Source organism: Cryptomeria japonica, chromosome 2 (genome assembly GCF_030272615.1).
Source record: "Cryptomeria japonica chromosome 2, Sugi_1.0, whole genome shotgun sequence".
In the NCBI taxonomy this organism is placed as follows: domain Eukaryota; kingdom Viridiplantae; phylum Streptophyta; class Pinopsida; order Cupressales; family Cupressaceae; genus Cryptomeria; species Cryptomeria japonica.
Window position 1 is genome coordinate 628,691,077 of NC_081406.1, and position 25,416 is coordinate 628,716,492.

The following is a 25,416-nucleotide window of genomic DNA, read 5'->3' on the forward strand; positions in this document are numbered from 1 at the left end:
GATTCCTTTTCATCATTCTCATTTTGCAATTTTTCACAAAGTTCTCTTCTCTTATTTCTTGTAACAGTAAGATTTTCTTGAAGTGCCTGAATGATATCCTGAGCTGCCCTTAAATCATCTTCTAATTTGATATTTTTCAACTTCTCTGCATCATAATCAGTAAGAGCTCCTTCAAGTTGTTTCATCAGATTTTCCATCTTTACCGGTGTCAAGATCTTCCTCAAGCTGTTAGGCTTCTGAAAATAGAGGACCAAGCTCTGATAGCAATTGTTAGGATTCCCACAGATACTGAGAGGGGGGGGTGAATCAGTATCTAACCGGTGAGTAGTATTTCTTAAGTTAAAACATACAGAACATACAATAGCAGTATACCGGTATGTAAGAATTAATGCAATAAACAGAATCAGAAACATCCACATGAAAAGAACACCATAACACAAGATGTTTAACGAGGAAACCCAGTGTGGGAAAAATCTCAGTGGGATTTGTGACCAACAATATTCACTTACTGGCCAATAAGAGAATATTACTTACAATAGGGGCCTGCACATGCAGGAAGGTCAACTGCCTAGAGCTCATTGCTCAATGAGAAGTCACACTGACTTACAATGAGGATTATACTAATCCAATGATCTGTACTGCTTTACAATAGCATCTCCAATGTCAAATTCAGTACTGGTTCTAACTTTGTTCTTTACATATACCCTTGACCTATAATTCGCACATTAGGTCTGCCTAATAATTTTCTTTATGCTTGCTACCTTACCTTTTTAAATGTCTACAATGATCTCCTTTATATACAAGAGTCATTTTACAATTTGCCAAGTCGGATTATAATAATCAAAATATTACATATCAAAAATCCTGTCGGCCTCTATGCCGGTATACATCTTTTCTTTTGTGTCAGTGCTGGTGCCGGTGCTGGTGTAGAGTGATCTTGTTGATGTCGGTGCACTGTCTTGCTTGTGTAATGCTTTGCTGGTATGATGTCTTGCCAGTGCCATAGGATTGCAAGGTTGCCATCAATGACAAAACCTTCAATCGCACATAATGTCTCATTGGAGTGTCCATATGCCAACACCTTTTACAACAACTGACCCTGCATAAGAAACAACATTCCAAATCTGTTAAAGAATTTGTATAATAATTTATAAATTTAGATTTCAAAAAATGAATTCTAGCTTGTGAATGTAAGATACTATAATTTAAATTTCAAAAAAAAAATTAAGATAAAGCACTGAACCTATGGGAAACAACATTCTATTGCTTATTTCTTATTTTGTTAACTTCTTCCTCTCCTTTGTGCAGCGTAATAAATAGTAACTAACACCTTCTACATTTTTAGGCTCTGTTGTAATTGCAAAAACTTGTCTTGCAATAAATTTATATGACCAATTTACTCAGAGATTGAGATATTTAAATTAAAAATAGAACTATTATATATGTAATTTTTCATACATGTAAATTTATACATACTAATTTTGATCAATCCTAAAATATGGTCACAATCGATAGAAATCAATGGAATGTCATCAAAGCTTTCCACCTCATCTTCGTCATTTGTATTAGTGACAACCAGTGGCACCAAATTCCATGCATTAACATATCCATTCCTAGTTGTTGCATTCATCATAGTTTCCAGAAATGCAGTCAAATCAAAAGCATGAGTAATCCCTGGTGTACAATGACCACATGCGACTATCCGTACTCATGACATAATGTAAGGATCTTGTTTTCTCTACCCTCTTACATCCATGCATTGTTCTTCTATCCACACTTTCAAAACATAAAAAAATAACAAATTTTTAATTCAATATTAAGTATTTAAATTTTAAAATAATTTGAAAAACTAAAATAAGTTCAAAAGATTGTGCATACTTGATATCTACCAAAACACTATGTATGGCACAACTCGGTCTAATCCTGATGATGTACCAAACTCATTTGGTTCAAAGGGCATTTTGCACCATTCAACTACATCATGTGCATCTTTTATATGAAATCCCTAATAATTCATTTGATACTTTCTTAGAGCACATTTAATGTAAGCTCCTACACCATCATGCTCACCCTTTCCATGTTCACTCTCGAAGAAACTCCAAACATGTGGTATCTTTTGATTTAGATGATATCCACACAGTGCATAAAATGGCTTTAATGATTTGAATTGTGTGGCGCATCTATCTAACCAAACAAAATGCTTTTCACTTTTTATACCCCTGTTTTCCAAATATCCAAAAAAATTCTTAAAGCATTATTCTACAAAATTTTTGTCATGCTCTTTATCATCACTAACATAAAGGTGATATTCTTTCTTAATGACCCATGATTCAAATGTACTATCAACACCATCCAAATCTAACTATGAATGCCAATAACACACCTATACCATAATAGTGATCTGCACTGAAAAGTAGTATTATGATTGAATCCATTTTTTATGTACAAAAGAGTATTTTTTTGTAAATTCGACAACCAAATTTTTTTTTCCGGGTGGGAAAGTGTCTCTCAGTGTTTGTAATTGTTGTGCTTGCCACTTAGCAAAAAAAGAATGATATTTATAGGGTTGAATCAGTTTACGAAAAATTCTCCATAAAGGTTCCAATAAGTATCTCCTTTTCTACATATTCTAACCTTATGGATTCTTTACCAAAATTTGTTTTAGACTTTATGTACTTGTAACTCTTACATTTTACCATCCTTGTCATGTCAATATCTTCATTTCTCAAAGGGAATTTAGCCAAATTACCATATTTTTCACAAAGTCCTTTTATGCAATTTATTTGACATGTTGCATTATCATCTGATTTATCACATAAAATCGATGCTATGAATTGACTTGACCGTTTAGGGGGAGCATTTTCAAAACCATCACTTTCTTCTATCATCTTTCAAAACACTTGATAGAAGAATTTTCAAAAGCTTTGTTTATCTTCATATAATATGGCTTTAATCTTTCAAATATTGTTTGTCCAATATTTATGTTGGGATTTGAATTACAAAATGATAAATACAATTCATGTTGCGTTGTGGATGTTTTGTATGTAGCACATATTCATTGGGCCTAGTCCTATGTTTGATAACATCTCTAGTATTTGATGAAAGATGGGTATGATCATTCCAAAATGTTGTGATCAAGTTCCTAACTCCATCTTCAATCTTGTCAGAATGAGGAGCTCTACACATTATTGCCCAATTGCCTTCCAATGTACTATCATCCAAATTGATTCTCCTTTTAACATAATGTGATATTTTCTTCCTACTATACCCAATATCAGATGAAAGTGAAAAGATTTGTTTTCTTTGGGACATGTTTTTATTTAAAATAGATGTCAATAACACTCTTCTTGAAATGGCCTTATCCACAAATCTAGATTCTTTCCCATTGGGACCCAAACCTTCCTTAACATTTTCTAGAATATCTTTTTGTAGGTGAGAAAATTTCCTCCTTTTCAATGTTGTATCTACACCCAACATTTTTAATGGCTCTTTCAACTCATTATTAATAAATTGAATTGATAATAGTTGGGCTTTTTCAAGTGTATCTAAAATTTCAAATTGAGCAATTATTTCCTTTGGTTTTCTATTCAATGTGCTCTTCTTAGTATGTGTAGGTTGTTCAACATAATATCTCAATTTCTCCACATCCATTTCAAGTAAATGATCTAACTTTCTATAATTAATTTTTCTATTCATACATTGAACTAGATTCATATTCTCGTCCATACCAGTAAAAGGAAACAATCTTGACCCTTCTCCAACATTTGCTTGAGATTCTACTAGAGATTCTTCTTGTTGAGCACAAGCTACAAAAAAAAAAATCAATTTAGAATAGTATACATTTAATTATAAAGACTAAAGGGGAGAGAGGGAGAGAGATAGATATCTAGAGAGAGAGAGAGAGATAAAAGTAAAGATGCATACTTGCTTGAGCTTGGGCTAACCCTTCTCCAAATTTTGTAGCTTGTGCTTGTTGAGCGCTAGCTATAGACCAAATACAATTTACAATAGAATAATTTAGAATCGTATAAATTTGACTACAAAGAGAGAGAGAGAGAGAGAGAGAGAGAGAGAGAGAGAGAGAGAGAGAGAGAGAGAGAGAGAGAGAGTCTTAAGGGGAGAGACTAAAAAGACTTAAAGATAGTAGGAGAGTAAGAGAGAGAGAGCCCAAAAAGATTTAATCACCTAAAACGACTAAAATGAGAGAGAGAGAGAGAGAGAGAGAGAGAGAGAGAGAGAGAGAGAGAGAGAGAGAGAGAGAGAGAGTTTCAATAAAAAACCCAAAATTATATTCCTAAAATATAAGCATGCATCCCTATTCAACATGGAAAAAATTCCATGTATTTCTATTATATTTTATAATTTCATTAATTTAATTGGGTTGATGAATTCTAAATTGTAAAGATGCATACCTGTTTTCTTCCTATGATATATGGCCAATTCTTGTTCACAACGTCTTTGTTTCGTATCAGGTGAATACTTTTGTGCAGTCTTATTTACCCTTGTCCTTTTATTTCCCATCTCCTTCCTTTGAAAAAATGCCCTTTGAAAATTCCACACTAACAAAATTGACTCCAAAATGTCTTCTTTATGAAAAAATGTGAATTATCCTTTAGTTTTGATTTCTAAAAAATGAAAAAAATGCATCTATATTTATATGCAAACGTTCATAGAAAAAAAAATGGTTAACAAGGGGTTTTATTGAATGTCGACCATTAATATAGGCCATGTTCCATCGAACATGGTCGTTACAAAATTTATTGTGTCAACTATCGAACATGGGTTTGATAGAACCCTATTATGTTTGATTGAACCCATTTCAATAAAACATATGTACTATTGAACTTATTTGCTAGACATCTCCCCCCTAATCCCCCCTAATCTCCCCAATTTTCAGTAGATTTTTGGCCTTTGAAGCTTTGATTGAAGGACCAAATGGAACAATTTTGACAAACCCAAATGCATGATAGTAGTACTTGAAGTGAGCTTTCCAATGATTATAATTTTAATATATATTGAGTTTATTATGATTTTTTTTTATAGTTTAACTAAACATAAGTTTTTCACCAAACATCAACTTCTTTATTCAATGCTTATGGAAAAATAGTAAACAAATGATTTTTTTTTTTGAAAATTATCTATGTAATAGGTATTGAAGTCTTCTTTTCAACAAAAAATAATAGTTAAATTTCGATATATACACAACAAGTTACGAGTTACTAAATGAACCTATGCCAAAATTATAGTTAACTTGACTTCAAAACTTAATAAAATATGAAATACTGATCATAATGTTATGAAACCAATTGCAAACATTAGATATCAAAGTTACAAACCTAAATTCAAAAGAATCATGTTATATATTTTATAAAAAAGTTATGCATTATCAATTGAGTGTCACTCTTTAACAATGTTGTTTACTGTTAAAAATTAGTTTTCGAGGGAGATAGAAAAATGGATCCAAATTGATTCCAAAAGAATTCAAAAAAATATATTGAGAATCTACATACAAAATGCACACAAAATGACACAAATCACTAGTTTACATTATCTACAAATTCCTTAAGGTTTAGCAATAATAGGTGTCTAAATATGAAGTTTTTTAAAAAAATGTTTATTTCATTATTAAAATTGGTTAAAAAGTGTAACCCACTATTGTGGGATCACCCAACACTTATATTTTTGTGTCTATTCCCTTAGTTTTTCAGTAGGTTCATTTCAATCCACGCATCAACCTTTTTCCTTCTCAAGGTGCTCAAGCCTCCTTTCTCATGGTCACTTTTTGTGTCACCCTTGTGTTATATGTATATTTTTCTCATTTATAGTAATTTATTAGCATAAATTGTTTGGACACTAGTGCTTAGTGCAAATGTTTGTGCATCATGCTAGCATCCTATGGCAATTTTGATTTAATAGAGTATATTTTTGAGCATTTGTTCACTTGTCACCTTCTGAGGTTAATAGAAATGGCTCAATAGCCTTTCCTCTTTCCTCCTCTTCTCATTTTTAACAAAAAGCTTTCTTTTTGGCAAATCTCTCTCTTGGCTCTCACAACACTTTCAAGCTCTCTTACAACTCTCTTACAATAGTTTATTCAAGCTCTCTTTTTATCTTAGCTTTCTCAAACCTCTTAAATAATATTGTTATTGTATATCATTGTTGTTACAATCATTTATCGTGCCTCTAGGCATCTTGGGATTCAAAAAGTTTCTCCTTGTAAAATGAAATGAACTGTACAAAATATCTAAATGCCCCAAAATATCTAAAAAAGAGGATTCTGGAAATTTTGTACAGTTCATGAGTACACACATGAACTGTACAAAATATCTAAAAGGGAAGATTCGGGAAATTGAATTACCTTAAATGTACAATAGTTTCTACACTACTCTCGATATTTCATTCTGATGATAGATCATGTTGTATAATCCAAAATATTGATGACGAAAAATTTGTACATAATTTAAACCAGAAAATTATTATACATCTCCGTAGACTGTAGAAACTACATGACTCTAATAGTTTCTATTTCCAAGAGCTCCTCGTTAAGAACAGAGCAATACATATATTTTGTATGTGAAATATACAATCACCGAACAGAGTAGTATACCCTCATATAGATTATATATGTTAAATCTAAACGACTTATCCAATTTTCATTATGGCCCAAAAGTATGTAAAATTGAAACTTTCATAGTGGCAGGCACTAATACTTCTGAAGCAAACTCTTATACAAATCTACTTGATGTATGACAGTCCCTTCAATGTCATAGAACGCAGCCTGAATATTTGTTGAAGTAATTTGAAGTGACATAAAACCCTGTCCATCATAGTACATCTCCAGGCCTTTCATGTTAGCATTTTTATCTATTCCTCTCCATGATTTTGAACCTGCCCCACTGGTCAAAAATTGCAGGTCACTGCGATTGAAAAGAATTTTGTTAGATTTTTAAATACATGGATATGAAGAAAAATCTAAAAGAAAAAGCACCCACCTTAGATCATACTGATTCAGCTAGTAGATGATGAAAATGTGAATCAAATAAGATGGAAATAATGTAATACAAGATTCAATTTTGATGTCTCCACAGATTAATACAGCTATGATTACCTTGTAACACTTTTGATGTGTTCTAGACAATGATCATGTCCATTGATGTACAGGTCCACGTTGTACGTCTGAACCAAGGAAGAATGTTATATAAGCTGAGAATATGGAGGAGGAACTGTAAAAAGCTTTTAAGAGTTAAAAAATAAATGGGTTTTCGGAAAATGACAAATTTCATAATAAAGCTGTAATACTTCTAAAATTGGGAGGAGTTGTTGAAGAAGCTCCTCTGTGTCACCATGGTGACCAACGCTTCGTATGGTGTGATGGCCTATAACTATCTTCCACGTTGCAGTTGATGCCTTCAAACCCTCTGCAAGCTCCTGCAATTTGTTTTTCACCAGAATTAGAATGAATACAATGCAAAAGTGACAAATGACTTGTGAAAGTTTACCCAATAATTTCAAAGAGTTTATTGGAGCTATGGATGCTGGAATTAACAGATTGGAAAGAATGTGACCTTCAATTGACGACTGATATAGGCTTCTCTAGGGGCCACGCCTCGCCAATCATAAGTGTCCTTATTAGGATGTTTCCAATATTTGCTCACAAATGGCGTTGTATCCACAAAAAAGAGATCCACTGACCCTGAGAGAAGCATATAAAAATGTATTCTGAATTCCTCTCAATCATCATATCATGCAATTTCATTGAACTATACACAAAAATTGACCCATCACTTCTCTTCAAACTTAAATTGCATGTCATCTAAGTCATTCAATTTTTGTTTTGGATGATCTAGAGATATATAAACAAACAACACCCAATATAAATAAAGTTATAACAAGATAAGTTATGGAAAGATTCTTGTTACAGGCAGGGAGGGGAGAAAGACTGTCTACCAGCTGCAAAACTTCTTTTCAAAGTGAATGATCTCCTGCAATTCCAGCGATGGTCGAGGCCCCTAAGGATCGGACTAAGTTGGGCCAAAACATCTCCTCTGTAATCATGGTTGCCTAGAACTGCACAAAAGCATTGACCCATCACTTCTCTTCAAACCTAAACTAAACGTCATCATGGAACCCATCTCATCCTTATTGCATTCCTAATTTCAATATACAAGCTTTTTAACTCTAGTATAGCAAACTTTAGAAACATAATGTATTTGATTACTTCGACATACCAGCATACCAAGGCTTTTGTAGGCTCTTGGCCGTATAAATGTCAGAAAATGATTCTCGAAAGCTTTTGTCTGCCACACCTGTTAGCCCATCCTCATAGAAGTTATCCCCAGTTGAAACTATGAACTCCACCTGAAGCTCCTCTCCTATTCTTCCCATCTATTTATCATTCATGCATACACAACCACCAATAGATATCAAAAGTCATTAAAACAAAACTTTAAAATCTCTTTTTCTGATTTTGATGACATGGGTTAAGCATTAAGATCTGAAACACTAAAACATTCTACTTTCAACATTGATCATTCTAAAACAATTTTTTTTTCTTTTGCTTTCTACATTCTAATGATTAATTATGGAGTTTGATCCAAAACATTGTATAAAAAACTCAAAGTCAAATTTAGAAATAACATATTCTAATATTATAAACTGTGAAACATGATTAATGACATTAGATTTCCAGAGTCCATAATAATAAACAGAGTAGTTTCTTGATTTAACTGTGTCTGATTTGTTTACTATCAACACACTCTGTCATCTATCATCAAAATAGTAGAGCTGGAAGAGTTTTTGTTTAGTATCGATGATTTGGGTCACAGTGGGTGATCCATCATCAGAATAGTAAAAAGCTCAAAAAAAAATTTAATCCAAAAACTACTCTGCTTTTGAAATATAATGACAAATCATAAAGTTTGATCCAAAATACCATAAAAATTCATACAATCAAATTAAAAAACAATACATACTGTAAAAATTATATCTATGCAACAAAAAAACCAGGCTAAAATCACAATCTGTAAGCATACCTGATATGCCATTTCAGACTGGTTATACTCCCCCTTCCTTCCCCAATCACCAACTACTAAGAAATTCAGAGACCCATTTTCTTCCCTGGTTAAATCAATATTACCCCGAATCGATGAAAAGCAGCTCCCACATAAGAAACACAAGAAAAACAGGAAAAAACCCAGACCCATTCCCTTGAACTCCATATTAGCCTGGGCAAGTTAGATGAACGCCAGAGCACTGTAAAAGCAAAGGCTATATAAACATTTTCTCTGCTCAAGGTTTGGGAATCCAACGGCTAAGCTAATGAAATGGGCTTATTGCATTAGAAAGTCAAGAATTCAATGGTAGTGAAGGACAAAACTCTGATCTGTCTAACGTAAAAAGAAGCTAATTAACCATTGATCACAGAAAACAACCGTAAAGAACTACAGTGGATTCCTCTGGAGAGAATATGCTAGAATGGATGCTCATAATATTCCAAGAATATAACCAAGGCCTGATCTTCACGTTTCCTTTTCATATACTGGGAGATGATGATGGCGATGCCTCAACAAAATTCTTTACCGAATCTCTGGCTAACAAAATATCGACCGTCTGATGTGCGATTGGAAATCTCTTTTGGAAATCTTACCTGAGGAAGGTTGGTATTTGAAACTTGCAAGAAATCAATTAGGAAAACTGTTTTAGCAATCTTACCTGAGGCAGGCAGGCAACTGAAACTTCCAAAAAAAGCCATTTTTAAATTGATTGGGTGGGCCAGTGAAAACAAAACTTGTCTGCATCCAGTAATAGTGTGACAAATTGATGGTGTGGGTCCTCCACCCATTGAACCAAATTATACCCAAGAACTGAAACTATAATTGTTGTTCAGGAAAATGTCGAATTTCTCAATAGAATTGTGATAATCTATAAAAATTGTCGGGGAGATTGGTGTTGGAGGAATAAAACATTCACGAGGCTAAAAATATTTTATAAAACAATTATATTGTTATTATTTTTTTCTTGTTTTAATAGTGTCTGTGGTAATGTATATATATCATTTCTTTTCTTATTGAAAGAGACAATGAACATTTTTAATTTTTCAAAAGTCTTTTTATAAAATAAATTGTTTTTGTTTTTTCATACATTATTTATTTTTATTTTTTTTAATAGTGTGTAAATTTTTTAATGGGATGGCGATGTATATATCTTTTTTTCACTTATTGAAAGAGACAATGAACACTTTCAACTTTTCAAAAGTTTCTTTAAAAATAGATTGTACCACAAAACAACTTACAAATGTAAATTGATGATGCTAATGTCATGATAGTCTTTCCAAATAAAAAACACGTTTTTAAATTTGTCTTGTTAAAGATTGTATTGGATAAGATGGGGAATATGTTTTATTTAAAATTGTATTTCGGTAAGAAGGGGAGAAAATCTTTATGTTTGAAAATCGTATTGAATTAGAGGGGACAAATATTTTAGTTTAGGTGGAGGAGTTTTATGGCGCTGTTATATATGAATTATTTTTGTAGAGTAGGGGTCCCATAAGAAAAAAAAAAATTATGTTAGAGGATAATTAGAATCTTATGCAATAAAGTAGGAGGAGTTGGGAATCATGAATTACTTTTGTAGAGTAGGAGGTCTCATGAGAAGGGAAAAATTATGTTGGAAGATAAATTAGAATCTCATATAATAAAGAAGGAACACCTACTCTTTAGATCTCATGATCTTAAAAGTTTATGTAATAAAGTAAGGGCTCCTATGTTTTAGAGTTCAGAGTCTAGAGTTTAGAGAAACCAATAACAAGTTAGGATTAAAATGTAGATTAGAAGTGAAGGCAACCCGTCTACATCAGGAGACTAGCAATAAAATTCAATTCCCAACTAGAAACTAAGGAGATAGTTAAGGCCAATCCAAGAGCTAATAAATAAATTTGAAGAATTTAAAATATCGCACATTTATCATGAGGGCAATATGATGGTAGATTAACTACCCAAGAAGGCGACTGGTAGCGTGTGGACGACAAGTAGACTTACCCAACTAGGAAGTCATCACTCTAACATTTGTTGTGAGTTGGCTTTGATGAGACAAGATATTAGGGGAGAGGACCCAGTAGTTGAGCACCCTAACTTCACGCTTCTAAAAATCTTATGTGGAAACTTCAAATCACTTCCATTTTTTTTTCAATAGTTTACTTGGCAAGTCCTATGCTTATAATTAAGGTTTCATTGCCACATCATCAAATATAAATGACTATATAAACATTTTCTCTGCTCAATGTTTGAGAATCCAACGGCTGAGCTAATGAAAATGGCTTATTGCATTAGAAAATCAAGAATTTGATGGGAGGGAAGGACAAGGACGGGTCTATTCTGACTCCAAAAAGACAATACGGATTGACTAACACGTGTGTTAGTCGCGCGCTTTACACCGTCAATTTTGCAATAAACAGCTGCGATTGACTAACACATCGCTATCACGCTGTACAAAAAATCCATTTTGGAACCAAAATAACCACGGCCAAAAGACAAAACTCTGTTCTGTCCTACGTAAAAAAAAGCCAATTAACCATTGATCACAGAAATCAACCAGTAAAACATTGCACTGGATTCCTCTGGAGAGAATATGCTAGAATGGATGCTCATAATATTTCAAGAATATAACCAAGGCCTGATCTTCACGTTTCCTTTTCATATACACCATTATCTGGGGGATGATGATGGTGATGCCTCTACAAAATTCTTTACCCAATCTCTGGCTAACAAAATACCGACCGTGTGATGTGTGATTGGAAATCTCTTTTGGAAATCTTAACCCAGGCAGGTTGATATTTGAAACTTGCAAGAAATCAAATAAGAAAACTGTTTCAGCAATCTTACCTGAGGGAGGCAGGCAATTGAAACTTCCAAAAGAAGCCATTTTAAGAGTCATTGGGTGGGGCAGTGAGAACAAAACTTGTCTGCATCAGTAATTAGATATTACAGTGACAAATTGATGGTGTGGGTCCTGCCCATTGAAGCGAATTATACCCAAGAATTCAAACTATAATTGTTGTTCAGGAAAATGTTACAGGTCAAATTTCTCAATAGAATAGTGATAATCTATAGAAATTGTCGGCGAGATTGTTGTCTGTAAAAAACATTCAGGATGCTTAAAAATATTTTATAAAACAATTATATTGTCACTTTTGTTTTTTTTATATCAATTATTTTTTTAATGGTGTCTCGTAGATTTTTTTAATGTCATGGTGATGGTGATGTATATTGAAAGAGACAATGAATACCTTTAATTATTCAAAAGTCTCTTTGTAAAATAAATTATCTTCTCAAAGATGGTATTGGATAAGAAAAATAAATTATCTTCTCAAAGATTGCATTGGATACAAAGTTTGTATTGGATAAGAAGGAGAATTATTTCATTAAAAATTGTATTGGATAAAGGGGACAAAACTTTTATGTTTGAAGACTATACTAAATGTGAGGGAACATATATTTTAATTAGGTGAGGTATTTGATTGAGTTCTTATATATAAATTATCCTCGTAGAGTAGGGGTCTTATAAGAAGGAATTTTTTATGTTGGAGGATAAATTAGAATCTTATAATAAAGTAGGAGCCTCTACTTTTTAGATTTTAGAATTGTGAATCATGAAATACTTTTGTAGAGTACATGAGGTCTCGTGCAAAGGAGAAAAGTATGTTGGAAGATAAATTATAATCGTATGCAATAAAGAAGGAGCACCTACTTTTGGATTTGGGATCTTAAAATCTTTTGCAATAAAGTAGGGGCCCCTACATTTTAGATTTTAGAATTTAGAGGGTGTGTTTGAGCCAGGGTTGAAGGTTTCCCCACCCACTTCCTAACATATTTGTTGTGAATTTGCAGCTAGATATAATAATAATAATAATCATAATCATAAATTTAATTTTAAATCATTAATTTATTTTAATTATATATATGTAATATTAATTACAACTCTCACGTTAATAAACTGCTATTAATAATTACATTATAATATAATAAAATATAAATACCATATTAAAATAAATATTTTGTTTCTAATTATGATTTGAATAAAAAATATCTAAATTTATACTTAAAAAATTATTAAATTATTTTGTAGATATTAAAATAATAAAAAATAAATTATGATTTTGGAAAGTATTAATATAAAATAGAAAGAATATTTTAAATAATCTTATATAAAATTATAATTATAAAGGATGATTTTATAACAATAAGTTTTATAAGACTAGTTTAAATTTTATATGAAAAATCAAGATAATATAATAATTATTATAAGACTTCATAATAGTTTAACATAATTTTCTAATAACACTCGTTAATGGGCTAAGGAAGGCTGATCTTCCTCACAACTTGAGACAATAAGTGGTTTGGAAGGAACCAAAGGAGAGGTAGGTGAAGGTCAATTTTGATGGTGTGTCTAAGGGCAATCTTGGTCTAAGTGACATGGGTTGTTTGGTGAGGGATCATTTGGGCAAAATCCTCTCTAAAAAAGAATTTTCAGGGAGAAACCACTAAGATAGCTGAATTTTGTGCACCGTTGTTAGGATAAAAATGAAGATTAGAAGTGAAGGCAACCCATCTACGTCTGGAAGGAGACTAGCTAATTATAGTTAATGCAATGTAATAAAATTTAATTGCCAACTAGAAACTAATGAGATAGTTAAGGCCAATAATCGTGGATGACAAGTCAGACTCACTAGCTAGGAAGTCATCACTCTATCATTTGTTGTGAGTTGGCTTGATGAGACAAAGAATTAGGGGAGAGGACCTAGTAGTTGAGCACCCTAACTTCACGCTTCTCAAAATCCTACGTGAAAATTTCAAATCACTCCCAAATTTTTATAGTAGTTTGTTGTGAGTTGGCTTTGATGAGACAAGGAATTAGGGGAGAGGACCTAGTAGTTGAACACCCTAACTTCACGCTTCTCAAAATCCTACGTGGAAATTTGAAATCCTACCTTGGCAAGTCCTCTTCTTATAACTAAGGTTTCAGCACCACATCATCAAATATGGTGCCGCATCAACATGCTTTTTGCCAAGGTGTCCAAAACAACCCAAAAATAGGGTGAGACCAATAGTCGTGCATAAGGGGCCCCCATACTTGTGCCCCAACTTTTAGCCATCCTCATAGAAGTTATCCCTAGTTGAAACTATGAACTCCACCTAAAGCTCCTCCTCTATTCTTCCCATCTATTTATTATTCGCATACAACAACACCAATGGATATCACAAGTGATTAAAACAAAACTTTAAAAACCCTTTTCCTGATTTTGATGATTGGTTAAGCATTATGATCTGAAGAACTAAAACATTCTACCTTGGTTACTCTAAAACATTCCTTTTTCTCTTTCTACTTTCAATGATTAATCATGGAGTTTCATCCAAAATATTGCAGAGAAAATTTATAGTTAAAATTCAAAACAACACATTATAATATCACAAATCCCGAAAAACAATTAATGACATTAGATTTCTATAGTATATAATGATAAGTTAGCTTCTAGATTTAACTGTGTCTGATTTCTTTAGTATGAATGTTTCAGATCACAAATAATATAGAGCTGTAAGAATTTTTGTTTAGCATTAAAATCGCACTTCATGATCCATCATCAGAACAGTAGAAAGATGGAGGAGTTTAATCCAGAAACTATTATGATGATAAATCATAAAGTTTAATCGAAAATATCATAAAAATTCACACAATCAAATTCAAAAACAATACATACTACAAAAATTATATCTCTGTAACCAAACAATACATACTACAAAAATTATATCTCTGTAACCAAAAACCCAAGACAAAATTCACTATCTGTAAGCATACCTGATATGCCACTTTGGTCTGGTTATAATTCCCTTTCCTTCCCCAATCACCAACAACTAAGAAATTCAGAGACCCAGTTTCTTTCATGGTTAAATCAATATTATCATCCCGAATCGATGAAAAGCAGCTCCTACATAAGAAACACAAGAAAAACGGGAAAAAACTCAGACCCAAACCCATTCCCTTGAACTCCATATTAACCTGGGCAAGTTAGATGAACGCTGGAGAACACTGTTAAAGCAACGGCTATATAAACGTTTTCTCCGCTCTGTTAAAGCAACGGCTATATAAACATTTTCTCAGCTCAAGGTTTAGGAATCCAACGGCTAAGCTAATGAAAAGGGTTTATTGCATTAGAAAATTAAGAATTCAATGGTAGGGAAGGAGAAAACTCTGTTCTGTCCTACGTAAAAAGAAGCCAATTAACCATTGATCGCAGAAATCAACCAGTAAAACACTGCAGGGGATTCCTCTGGAGAGAATATGCTAGAATGGATGCTCATAATATTCCAAGAATATAACCAAGGCCTGATCTTCACGTTTCTTTTTCATATACAAAGTTATCTGGGAAGTGATGATGGCGATGCCTGAACAAAAATTCTTCACATAATGCCTGGCTAACAAAATACCGATCGTCTGATGTGTGTAATTGGAAATCTCTTTTGGAAATCTTATCTCAGGCAGGTTGGTATTTGAAACTTGCAAGAAATCAATTAGAAAAGCTATTTTAGCAATCTTACCTGAGGCAGGCAGGGAATTGAAACTTCCAAGAGAAGCCATTTTTAAAGTGATTGGGTGGGGCAGTGAGAACAAAACTTTTCTGCATCCAGTAATAGTGTGACAAATTGATGGTGCGGGTCTTCCATCCATTGAAGCAATTTATACCCAAGAATTTAAAGTATAATTGTTGTTCATAAAAATGTTACATGTCAAATTTCTCTATAGAAAAGGAAATGATCTTTTATAGTCCATGATGCTAACCTCGTATTTCTTGGGACGTAGGTACCTTGCGGGAGGTACCTTACCTAACTGTACAACAAATGAGGTGTACATACCTTACCCCCTTGTGGAATTCAAGAGCACGAGTTCTCCACCACTGAGAATAAAACGTTCATGAAGCTAAAAATATTCCATAAACAATTATATTGTCATTTTTATTTATTTGGTAAAAATATTTTATAAACAATTATATTGTCGTTTTTGTTTTTTTGATATAACATTCTTTTCTTTTTTTAACAGTGTTTGGTAAATTTTTTAATGTAATGGTGATGTATATATCATTTCTTTTCTTATTGAAAGAGACAATCAACACCATCAACTTTTCAAAAGTCTCTTTGTAAAATAAATTGTACCAAGAAGCAACTTAAAAATATAAATTGATGGTGCTAATGTTACGATAGTCTTTTCAAATAAAAAATCATAGTTTTTAAATTTATCTTGTTAAAGATTGTATTGGATAAGAGGGGGGATTTATTTATTTTTAAATTGTATTAGATAAGAAGGGGAGAAAAAAAATAATGTTTGAAAATTGTATTGAATGAGAGGGGACAAATATTTTAATTTAGGTGGAGGAGTTTTATTGCGCTGTTATATATGAATTATTTTTGTAGAGTAGGGGTCTTATAAGAAGAAAAAATTTATGCTAAGGATACATTAGAATCTTATGCAATAAAGTAAGAGCACCGACTTTTTAGATTTTCGAGTTGAGAATCTTGAATTACTTTTTTAGAGTAAGAGGTCTCATGGGAAGGGAAAAATTATGCTAGAAGATAAATTTGAATCTCATGCAATAAAGAAGGAGAATCTACTTTTTAGATTCTAGATCTTAAAATCTTATTTAATAAAGTAGGGGCCCCTAGGTTTTAGATTTTGGAGTTTAGAGGGTGTGTTTGAGGCCCGATCGAAGGCCACCCACACTTCCTAAAATTTGGTTGTCACATGTAGTTCATCTATAATTGTTGTAATCCTTGTTTAATAATTTTTTAGATTTAGCTAATATAATTGTAGATTTATCTTTCCTTATTGATAAAAAAGCAAGTGCCATATGACGAGTACTTGCCTTGCAATAAAGACTAATATTGTATAAAATATTTGTTGTGAATTTGCAGCGAGATATAATAATAATAATAATAATAATAATTGATGCTCTGCAAAGTGGAAGGATTAGTTATGATCACCACACACAAACAACAAGAAACCAATTTGTTAGTGTTAGAAATCACATGGAAAACACTATCCTAAGCAAGCATATCAAGAAAGACACTACAAAACAAATAAAAAGCTTAATGAATCTACAAAATGTAACTAAACATCTCCATATGCTCTCTACCATGCTAGTAGTTTCTCCCTCCTTGTTCCTCTCCTCTCCAAGTTCCAAATTAGTGTAGCTCTTAGCAGCTATTTGCACTATGGATGCCTTATGGAGGTTCAAGATTGAAAAATGATTAATCTATGCTATGCAAGTGTGAACAAAAGCTAAAATGAGAGATTATCTAATTAGCTAGTGTTGATTTTAAGATAAAAGAGAATATGAATGATTTATGCTAAATGTTTTCTCTAAAAATGACTATAATGTAAATGCATACAAGTTTTCAGGATCTGGATTATGAAGAAATGAGCTCTATTTATAGGTAAAATGGAGTAATGGATGGTTGAGATTGAGTAATCTCAACAAGGGTCGGGATTGAATGGTTTAAGATCAACGCGAGAGCTTTCAACCCAATCCCAGGATGACAAGTGTCAACATGAGAGGGGTTAAGGGGAGAGGGAATAAGGATTAAATGCTTGACATGACCCGAGGGTTAACCTGGGAGGTAAGGTTAAGGTTGATTTGAATGGATAAATTTATTATTCAAGGAATAATGCTTTTATCCAATGGATAACTCTTGTGCAAGAGTTAGTGAGGATAACTATGGTCAAAGCAATACATGCTTGAGGAGACACATGAGTCGCATGAGGGTTGACTTAGGGGTCAAAGTCCCTAACCATGGGTGCAAGTGGATTTAACCATAAATGGTTATGTAAGAGCCATTAGTGGTTTAGAAGACTTTAGAGGTTAGCTTGTTGAACACATCAAGCCTTAAATGCTTTTCAAAGACTTTGAAGTCTTTGAGAAGTGACTTCAAGTTGCTTAGGAATGTGACAATAATTAGGGGATAGATTAGGCTAATTAGGAAGGGGTTTAGAAGAATCTAGAAGGGGATTAGGATTGCAAGTGGGTTTGGTGGGTGAGGGAAAATATGATTTTTATTAAAATAAAATTCATTTATTTCAACAAATAGGTGCAAGTTGCATTTTTAGGAGAATGCAAGTGGGGGGGATTTAATGATTTAAATAAATGTTTTATTTAATTTATTTAAAAGAAGAAAGGGAATTAAATGAAATAAATAGGATTTATTCATTTAATTGATTGTGAATTTAGTTTAATGAATTAATTAAAATAAATTCAATAATTTATTTAATTAATAGGAGAATGTTTGAAGATGAATTAATTAAATGTCAATTGTTGGCTAGTAGGTTTTTAATCAAATAAATATCAAATATTCATTTAATTAAACTGGACAGATTTGTGTGACTACATTTGCCCCTCTTTGAGACGGTGCGGCTTATCGCGTCGTTTCAAAGAAAGAAAAATAGGTGTGAAGAAATATGCCCCTTAAATGTTAATTTAATGGGTGGTATGCCCCCTCGAGAGATGGGTCGAAAATTTTGAAAAATCGGGCGATCTCTCGAACAAGAATGAAAATTGGAGGAGAGATAGAAGAGAAAAATTTAGCAATACTAGTGAAAGAATGGAAGAAATCAGAGATAAAACAGAGAAATGGGAGGCGCTGGAAGTTCATGGGGACCACGATGGTGAGCGGGGTAAAATTAGGTTTAGAGAGAAGGGTATATATGGTGGTGAAGAGGTAAAAACAGGGTCATTTGCATTCATCTCCATAGTGATTTCAGAGCTCTGATAGTGACCTGTTTGAAAGAGCAAGAAGCAGTCAGGATGTCGGTACCGATAGCAGATCATCGGCTAGAGCGAGTTCGTCGATTCCAGTGGCTAGATGACTATGGACCAGCGGTATGTGAATTTGAAATTTTGGTTTTCATGCATTTTTGATTGATTTTTTGCCTTATCCAAGTTGAGTCAAAACAATAGCGCTAAACTATGTTTTGGTGCTGTTGTCAATTAAACTAGTGCTATTATGCCGCTATAGCGCCATTGCATAGTGGTTTTAGCGCTTTTGGAATTTGTAGCGCATTTGTGTAGTTGTTTTAGAGCTAATGAAGTTTGAACGTTATTGTGTCCTTCTTGTAGCGCGATTGTCAACATAGTAGCACTATTGTTTAGCAGAGTAGCGCTTTTGTTAGGAAAAATAGATGCCCCAGTGTTTAGAAAAAAGAATCTCCTGATGCCAATGATGGATGGATGGAGAGGTTAGTTGTTTTGAACCATAGCAGCCCTGTTGAGACTTAGGTCATTAGGATAAATGCCTGTTGTAGTCTAGGTGAGCCATGATTGCTTACCTGTTGAGACCTGAAGATACTTGATCAAAGTATCTGTTGATAGTCTAGGTTTAAACTTAAGAAAGTTTGAAACAAAACAACTGATGATGATGGTTGGTGTGCGTGTGTAGGAGGAGCTTCGCGTCTTACAAATGCGGGAGAGGCATCCAGCCACACAGGTGTTGCGAGATCGATTGACAGAGGTCGAGGTTGATTGCATTGCAGCGACATGCCTATACGATGTGATGTATATGCCCGTGATTCAGACGAATCACGGTTTGATGACAACATTGGCAGAGCAGTGGCACAGTGAGACGTGTACATTTCACCTAGCACAAGGGGAGATGACTATGACACTGGAGGATGTGTGACGTATCTTTCACATTCCTATTCGAGGAGAGCTGGTGACATATGATCGAGCTCGAGGGACAACAACAGTGCAATGATTTTTTGATGAGGATGTGTTTATTCACGATGTCTCGATAGCATGGGAGGATATAACTGCGTTATATGAGCCACTACCTGCTATATTATCAGGTATTGTTCGGGGCCTGCTATGCCTTGATTGACGATCTCATGGACTGGTTGTGGGTTGGGGCCAGGTGATAGAGAAGATGATGACTGAGGGGACCCGCTTTGCATGGGGACCGTGTGTTCTATCACACTTATATCGGGAGTTGCATGAGGTAGTATACCGAGAGGTGAGCTCACTGGGAGTGGGGATCACTCTGCTACATATCTGGGCGTGGGAGCATCTACCTGTGACCCGATCGATAAGTCTAAGATTTAGGGTAGTGGATCAACCCTATGTATATATGTATGGCGGTATGATGAGTCAGCCCCACCTGGGGAAGTTAGAGTGGTGGCGGCGGGCACTCGATGATTTGGATACAGTGATATGGAGGCCTTATATTGAGTGTGATCCCTGGGAGGATGATGTAGAGGCCTTGCCTTACGTATTTATGACATGGTACTTGATTGGTAGGACAACCTACAATGTGGAGAGACAGGTACCTGGTAGAGTGCTGAGACAGTTTGGACGGAGGCAGGGGTTGCCGAGTGGGTTTGGAGAGTATGCACGGGTGGTACGAGAGAGGTTCCTGTGGGGGCTAGTATTACCTTATGACCAGGCTTTAGCAAAGTTTCAGACTCTACAGGCGAGACCATGGTAGATGAGGTCGGGAGTGGTAGATGCAGGTGTTACTGATGAGTACACACAGTATATTGTAGCACATCCTATTCCACGCATATCAGATCAGGCAAAGCCGATTCCATCCTTTGAGGAGGATAGGAGATAGAGACGAAGGAGGAGAGGAGGTCGCAGAGTGGTAGTAGGAGGACGAGGGAGAGGTGATGGAGGAGGAGGAGGTGGGGGTGGTGTATTTGGAGGTGGACGGTTACAGCGGAGAGGGAGACAACCATTGCGACTGTCACAGGGACCTTTGATGCAGGGAGGAGTGAGATTAGGTGACAGGGATATGGGGGAGGGGGAGGCACCTATGGATACGGGAGAGGGAGCCACTGGAGGAGGAGAGGGAGCTACTGGAGGAGAGGGAGCTATAGGTGGAGGATATCTGCGGGATCATATGATATTAGTTTTGCAGAGTCAACTGGAGGATATGGAGGTGGAGGTTGCAGCTAGAGATGTTTAGCTATTTGCACGAGAGTCGGAGTTGACTGTAGTGCTGTGGGAGAGAGATGATGCCGATGGAGAGATTGACGGAGCTGTAGGAGAGAGTACGGGTTGGGGTAGGAGCACAGGGTCCTACCGGGGAGGTGATGAGGGAGATTCGACGAGCGAAGACGGAGATAGAGTATTGGCAAGGTTTATATGAGCCGATGGTGCCAGCCAGTCAACGAGTACTGAGCTATTCATAGATGCGTCCGGCGAGATCGAAGCGGTCTCAAAGGATGCAAAGTAGTGGTGGTGTGATGGGTCCTCCACAACGAGGTAGTGCAGGTGGTGCAGGGGGTAGTGGGGGAGCAGGTGGTGTAGCATTTGGTTAGAGTGGCATTTGAGAATGCATTTATGTATTTCATTACATTGTCATTTTGGATTGTGTCTTGGATGGCTCTTGGTAGCCGATATTTTGGACATCATTGTATTCTGATACATGTATGTTTTTGCGAGATGATATGATGTGATATATAAGGAGATCCCATATTTTGTGATAATATGCATGTTGATGATATGTATAGATTTATGCAGGATGATGATCTATGATTTATGCTTTAGATGGATACGGGTACTTGCTATATGTATGTGTTTATGAGATGATCCCTATATGCATGTTATGTTTGATTTATATGATGTCTATATGCATGTTTATGAATGTGATACTAACATGTGGATGCAGGTTTATATGTGCATGATGTGTTGGTGTAATGCTTTATGTATGTATGAAATACCATCATGATGATGTATGCATAATGAAATGATACTAACGATGATATAGATAGTACTTGTGTTTTATGTTGATGAGATGATGATATGCAGTGATGTTTGATATGTTGAAATGCAATGAATGAAATGATTTATGTAAATGCATATAGATGGTTAAAATGAATGCAAGATGGATAAACAAATGCAAAGTATAAATGTTTATGTGATGATTTTTAAATGAATGCACGTGTAAAATGTAGAAACCAATGTTGAGACAAATGGTTTTTGTTATGATCTAAATGTTGATAAAATACGATTAAGTGAAATGATAATGTGATGATAATGCAACTCATGGGTAATGAACAATTGCACCTTAATGCAATTTAAAAGGATAATGAATGAATTTTAATGAATCCTAAATGAAATCTTTGTAAGATGAAATGAATAAGAATATACTAGATGGATAGATGAATGTACTTAACTAATGGATAGATAAATAAATGTATGCAACTAAGGAAATCTAAACAAATGCATGGTAATCAAATGTAAATGATGGTGAATGATAATGTTAAATGAATGTACAATAATGGCTAATAAATGGTAGTAAATGCAATGATGAGAAATTTATACAAATGAATCTAAATGTCGTGATTTTACAATGATGAAATGATACTAATGCAAGTAAATGATAATGAACTATATGTTTTCAAATGCAACTAAATGATATTAAATGCCATGTAATGAACATCTAAAAATGAAGTTAATAAACCTATATGCACATACATCATAATGAACTTAGGTTTATTTAAATGCAACTAAATGTAATGAAATGATGATGTGTTCATGATAGATGAATGCAAGGTTGTTTTAGACTTTGCATGATGCATTGATGATGTATCAGAGAACTCTGTCGTGATTGTATCCAAGACCAATTTGTTTCATTTAAAAAATGTGTTCACACTTGCATACAAAACCATACATATGAATAATGAATGATTAAATGGATGGGTGATATGCAACGGAATGCAATATAAATAGATGAGATGGAATGGCGATCCATAGTTCTTTATTTTCATCATTGAGCATGGTAGTATCAATCTTGGACGAGGCAGTAGGAACCAAGGATGGAGCATTGTACCAGCAAACAAGCAACATAAATAAAGAATAAATAATATGGACCCTCCATAATGGTTCATGCTCATATGGTCGAGGTATACGCTGTAGTCAGCAAGCCATAGTGATTCATGACTGTATTTTTGCATAAGATCACGTAGCTTAGTGAAATTCCCATGTAGACACCATTAGTAAATGCCCCAGAACTTCATTGGAATAATTCACAGAAGATACACAAAAAATGATACTTAGGAACCATCCCGGCTACTCTAATCACTTGTGGATATCCCGGAGTAGCGTAGGAACCTGATATAAATGAATAAATAACTAACAAACCTTGACCAAGTACTTGATAGCTTAAACATAATTTTCTTGTCAAAGAAAAATGTCAGCATGTCTTTGTTTTGGTAAGGAAGGGTGCATCCTTGTTAAGACAGTTGTGTCCCTATTGATTGTTTTGTTGGTATGATAAGTGGTCATCGTTTGAGTATTTCACAATGTTTGTTTGGTATCTTCTTGGATGCGTATGTACAAAGCGTTGTCATGTTTTTGATTGTTTTTTGATGTTTTTTTTATTTTATTTTTGTGTGTTTTTTAATGTTTTTGGTATTTTGTGAGACATGTTTTGAATGTTTTTGGTATTTTTGAATATTTTCAAATGTTTTTGGTATTTTGCGAGATAGTTTTGAAGGAATAACCCAATGAATCACAAGTAATGTAGAATCCACTTCCATCAAAATAGGTTAAGGGCATTGCCCCCAGTTTAGACATGATTATGAAAAAGCAAGATGCAAGACACATGAAGTACTATTCTTGATTGCAAATCAATAACAAACCATGGTGGTGACTGATGGATGAGTGGGTGCTATGAATGTGATCGCAACAAGTTTGAAAGACAATGGAGCCATAGCATTTACGAGTAGCGCCTGTTTGCCAGGTTTTCACCATCCACACTTACCCAAGATGCCACTGGAGTGGTTGTTCACCGTTTGGATGCATGATTTGTCTTTACTATTTTGATTTTTTTGTATTTTCTTCAGGACATTTATCTGAATGTTTTTGGTATTTTTCCGATATGTATGAGAGCCTGATGCTCTGTACAACTTATGTAAAAAACAGTTTGAGGTGCATGTTGTTGATTGGATCTGCTAACGGTTCTCCTTCTGAAGTAGCCAACTGATATGCCCCAGAACCAAATATAGTAGTGATAACATATGGACCCAGCCAGTTTGATTCAAACTTTCCCTAATGTTCTCTGTTTGGTTGGTTATGAGGATTCTCTCGAAGAACAAGATCACCTACCTCAAATGTGTGAGGTCTAACTCGATGATTATAGCTTCTGCTCATGCACTGCTGATAGGCTTTGAGGTGATTGTATGCAGCTTGTCATTTCTCATCAAGTAGTTCTAAGTCTTGAAGACGTGAGACTCTGTATGCTTCATCATCTATCATATTATGCAAGGAAACCCGTAGTGATGGTATCTCAACCTCAATAGGTAAGATAGCTTATGCGCTATAGACTAGTGAGTAGGGAGTTGCGCCTGTAGGGGTTCGAATGCTAGTTTGATATGCCCACAGTGCTGGATTTAATTGAACATGCCAATCATGACCAACATCATTGACTATCTTCTTGAGGATTCTCAATATGCTCTTGTTTGATGCTTCAGTCTGACCATTTCCTTGTGGGTAATAGGGAGTGGAAAAGTGGTGTTGGATATGAAACTTCTCACAGAACTCATGGACATCCTGATTTTTGAAAGGAAGCCCATTATCTGTGATGATGGACATGGGTACACCATACCGACAGATGATGTAATTAAGAATGAATGAGGCGATCTGCTTGTCAGTGACTTGGGTAAGTGGAACAACTTCGATCCACTTTGTGAAGTATTTCGTGGCGGTAATAATGAATTTGTGGTCGTTGAATGAAGATGGATGGATTTTACCCACAAGGTCAAGTCCCCATTGAAAAAAAGGCCATGGTGTTGTGATTGGTTGCAATTTCTGTGCTGGTGCATGTATCAGGTCTCCATGAACTTGACATTTCTTGCATTTTTTGACAAAATAGTAGGATTCTTTTTCCATAGACGGCCAATAGTATCCAGCTCGTATGATCTTCTTTGCTAAGGACGGACCACTTGTGTGAGTCCCACAAATTCCTTCACGTACCTCTTCCAAGGCCTTTGTTATCTCATCTTGTTCTAGTCATCGAAGGAGAGTACCATCAAGACTGCGTCGGTATAGGGTTTCAACAATGATGGTATATCAAGCGGTTTGGCGAATGAAGGTTTTACGTTGGTTATTCGATTGGTTAGGAGGAAGTGTATGATCACTTAGGTAGGTGTAGAACTCACCGTACCATAGGTATTAGAAACCGATAAGGTGACATATCATCTCAGATTCGGGGATATCATAAGCGGGAATCAAAAGCTATTCTACCAAGAACTCATGGCGTGTTGAATTCTATGGAAGATCTAGGAGATATGCAATGGTAGCCATGGTGTCAAACAACTCGATTCTGATCTCTGGGTATCTGCTCAAAGGTGATAGTAGTAAATGATGCCTTTAATTTGTCC

At 34.7% G+C, this 25,416-nt stretch overlaps 1 protein-coding gene across 2 annotated transcripts; it reads right to left on the reverse strand.

Annotated features, from left to right (window-relative positions):
* Positions 1–6,417: 6,417 nt before the first annotated feature.
* Positions 6,418–15,578, reverse strand: LOC131078656 (purple acid phosphatase 3). Of its 2 annotated transcripts, none has more exons than XM_058016398.2 (7): positions 14,851–15,578; positions 8,229–8,385; positions 7,948–8,067; positions 7,566–7,693; positions 7,300–7,428; positions 7,109–7,176; positions 6,418–6,917 (listed from the first exon to the last, which is right to left on the reverse strand). In XM_058016398.2, exons 1-7 carry the CDS (start codon positions 15,043–15,045, stop codon positions 6,704–6,706), a joined length of 1,011 nt encoding a protein of 336 aa, XP_057872381.2. In that variant the 5' UTR covers positions 15,046–15,578; the 3' UTR covers positions 6,418–6,703. The 2 variants fall into 2 exon arrangements, with proteins under 2 accessions (XP_057872381.2, XP_057872382.2); XM_058016399.2 differs by lacking the exon at positions 14,851–15,578 and adding an exon at positions 9,033–9,707.
* Between the last annotated feature and the right edge of the window lie 9,838 nt (positions 15,579–25,416).

Coding starts and splice junctions, on each gene's coding strand:
- LOC131078656 (XM_058016398.2), bottom strand. CDS start 15,045: ATGGAGTTCAAGGGAATGGGTTTGGGTCTGAGTTTTTTCCCGTTTTTC. Junction 8,068..8,228: donor ACAAAAGCCTTGGTATGCTG/GTATGTCGAAGT, acceptor GCTTTTGTGCAG/TTCTAGGCAACCATGATTAC. Junction 7,694..7,947: donor GAAAAGAAGTTTTGCAGCTG/GTAGACAGTCTT, acceptor TGCTTCTCTCAG/GGTCAGTGGATCTCTTTTTT.